Here is a 2,036-nt window from a genome sequence, read left to right on the forward strand (position 1 = left end):
CTTGGAATAGAAATTGATAATAATAAGAAGCTCGTTACTCACATCGGCAGATATACATTAAAGCCGACGCAGTTACAAGAAGCCTACTACCAAACTTAAGTGAATACTTACGGAATACTGAACCAGATACTACCGAAACAGTCAAGGCAGCAACAAGAAACTGGAAAACCAAGGAAATATTCTGACATTATAACAAAACAATTCGACGTTAGCGAAGCGGTCTTAGCAAAAAAGATAGTGGGCGGACTATTTTACTACACAGATATTTACAAAATATAGTGTTTTATATATAATCTATATATATACTTACAATTCTAGGATAAGTAAAAGTAGTCTTGATAAGTGTTAGACATGTAACGAAGAAGCAGAAGATACCAAACGCGCACCATGTAGCTGTTCCAAGTAAAAGACTCAGCGTTGAAGGATTGGAATTGTAGAACCTATAAACAATGAAGATTTTAACTAGCAATGTGTAAGATTAGCTCTTAAATTCTATGTAAAGGCGGCAAATTACACGCACAAGGTAACGACAACTTCATAGCAAAGAAACAGAAAATAGCCAATAATATAGGAATAGGTTATGAATTAATCAAAACTGATTAACTGAGTATCAACGACAAACGCGGTTAAAATAAAAAATTATTATATTGTACTAAGTTAATATAGCATAATTGTATTAAGTTTGGCGTAGAGAAATAAGGTTATGTTACGCAGTAGAACTGGTAATAACAAACTAAGCACATATTACTATCAAATTAATTAAGCGAACACTCTATAAAAATAAACCACTCGAAACACAACAATAAAACAGTGCTATTGATAAATTATAAAATTTAACAATAACACAATTCACATGCGATTATATTAAAATAACACACTATGCGCATATTAGTATTAAATTAATTAAGCGAACACTCTATAAAAATAAATTACTCAAAACACGCCAATAAAACAGTGCTATTGATAAATTATAAAATTTAACAACACATGCCACATGCTATTATATTAAAATAACACACTATGCACATATTAGTATTATAATGATTACACAAACAATACTATTGTCATTTACAAATTCCAGCTACACTAAAATAGAGGAAAATAAGCGACGGACGAATAATTATTTCAGTATTAAACAAATTAAGGACGCGTCACTTTTACTAGAGACACTCACGAGCGGCCATCTTGGACTGTTATGATAGCTCTTACACGCGCGTATCGGAATACATACAATAATTACGCACTTTAAATAAATGCAAATAATATTATTCCCACTGCAATTATACATCAACTATTAAAATAGAGTCACAAATAATTAACGGATAAATAATAGATTTCACATTAATAAAATGTCACTATATACTACGAACATTCACAGGCGGCCATTTTGTATAATCAACACGTGCATATAGCAACCTTTATGCGTTACAAAATAAATCATATTTTCAGCGAAGGAATAAATATTTAATAAATGATAATAAAAATGGAAGATCGTAACAAAGAAAGAATAAATAATGATCAATACAACGTAACGCAAGAATATTAGAAATTAATAGAAACTAGCCGTGAGAAACAAACCATGAAATAATATATTAAAGTTACTATTATAAAAAAAAATGATATTTTATTGAAAGAAACAGGAAATAACGCATAAGAAGACTCGGCAAATACTAAGTTGCCACGCGCCTTATACGATTCACTGGCATCAGCAAGGAAGTTACCAGATACATCGCAGATGCAACTTCAGCAAGGACAAGTTGGCACGCGCCTGCCACGTTCCACTGACATCAGTAAGGAAGTTTTGGGAAACATCGCAGATGCAACATTAGCAAAATACGAGCTACTACGATACCTACATTTTATCACGCACCTTGCATGTCCCTAATACCCAACGAAATACGAGAAATTAAGAAGACGAAACTTCGGCAGCATCTACGTGTCTCAAGAATATGAGAAATTAGGAATAGCGTAAATAAGATAATCAAGAAGACGAAACTTAAGCACAATCCTCGAAAGTAGACAGTTACAAAATTCCT

At 32.2% G+C, this 2,036-nt stretch overlaps 1 protein-coding gene across 3 annotated transcripts; it reads right to left on the minus strand.

Moving 5' to 3' along the window:
• Window positions 1-6: 6 nt before the first annotated feature.
• LOC117151971 lies at window positions 7-1,786 on the minus strand. 3 transcript variants are annotated; one of them, XR_004462157.1, is made up of 3 exons: window positions 1,175-1,786; window positions 311-440; window positions 7-160 (listed from the first exon to the last, which is right to left on the minus strand). XR_004462157.1 is itself a non-coding variant. In XM_033322125.1 (3 exons), exons 1-3 carry the CDS (start codon window positions 1,182-1,184, stop codon window positions 35-37), a joined length of 279 nt encoding a protein of 92 aa, XP_033178016.1. In that variant the 5' UTR covers window positions 1,185-1,207; the 3' UTR covers window positions 7-34. The 3 variants fall into 3 exon arrangements, 1 of the variants encoding a protein (XP_033178016.1); XR_004462158.1 differs by having other exon boundaries at window positions 1,156-1,202; XM_033322125.1 differs by having other exon boundaries at window positions 311-441; window positions 1,163-1,207.
• Window positions 1,787-2,036: the final 250 nt, after the last annotated feature.

Source organism: Bombus impatiens, unplaced genomic scaffold (genome assembly GCF_000188095.3).
Source record: "Bombus impatiens unplaced genomic scaffold, BIMP_2.2 scf_0555, whole genome shotgun sequence".
In the NCBI taxonomy this organism is placed as follows: domain Eukaryota; kingdom Metazoa; phylum Arthropoda; class Insecta; order Hymenoptera; family Apidae; genus Bombus; species Bombus impatiens.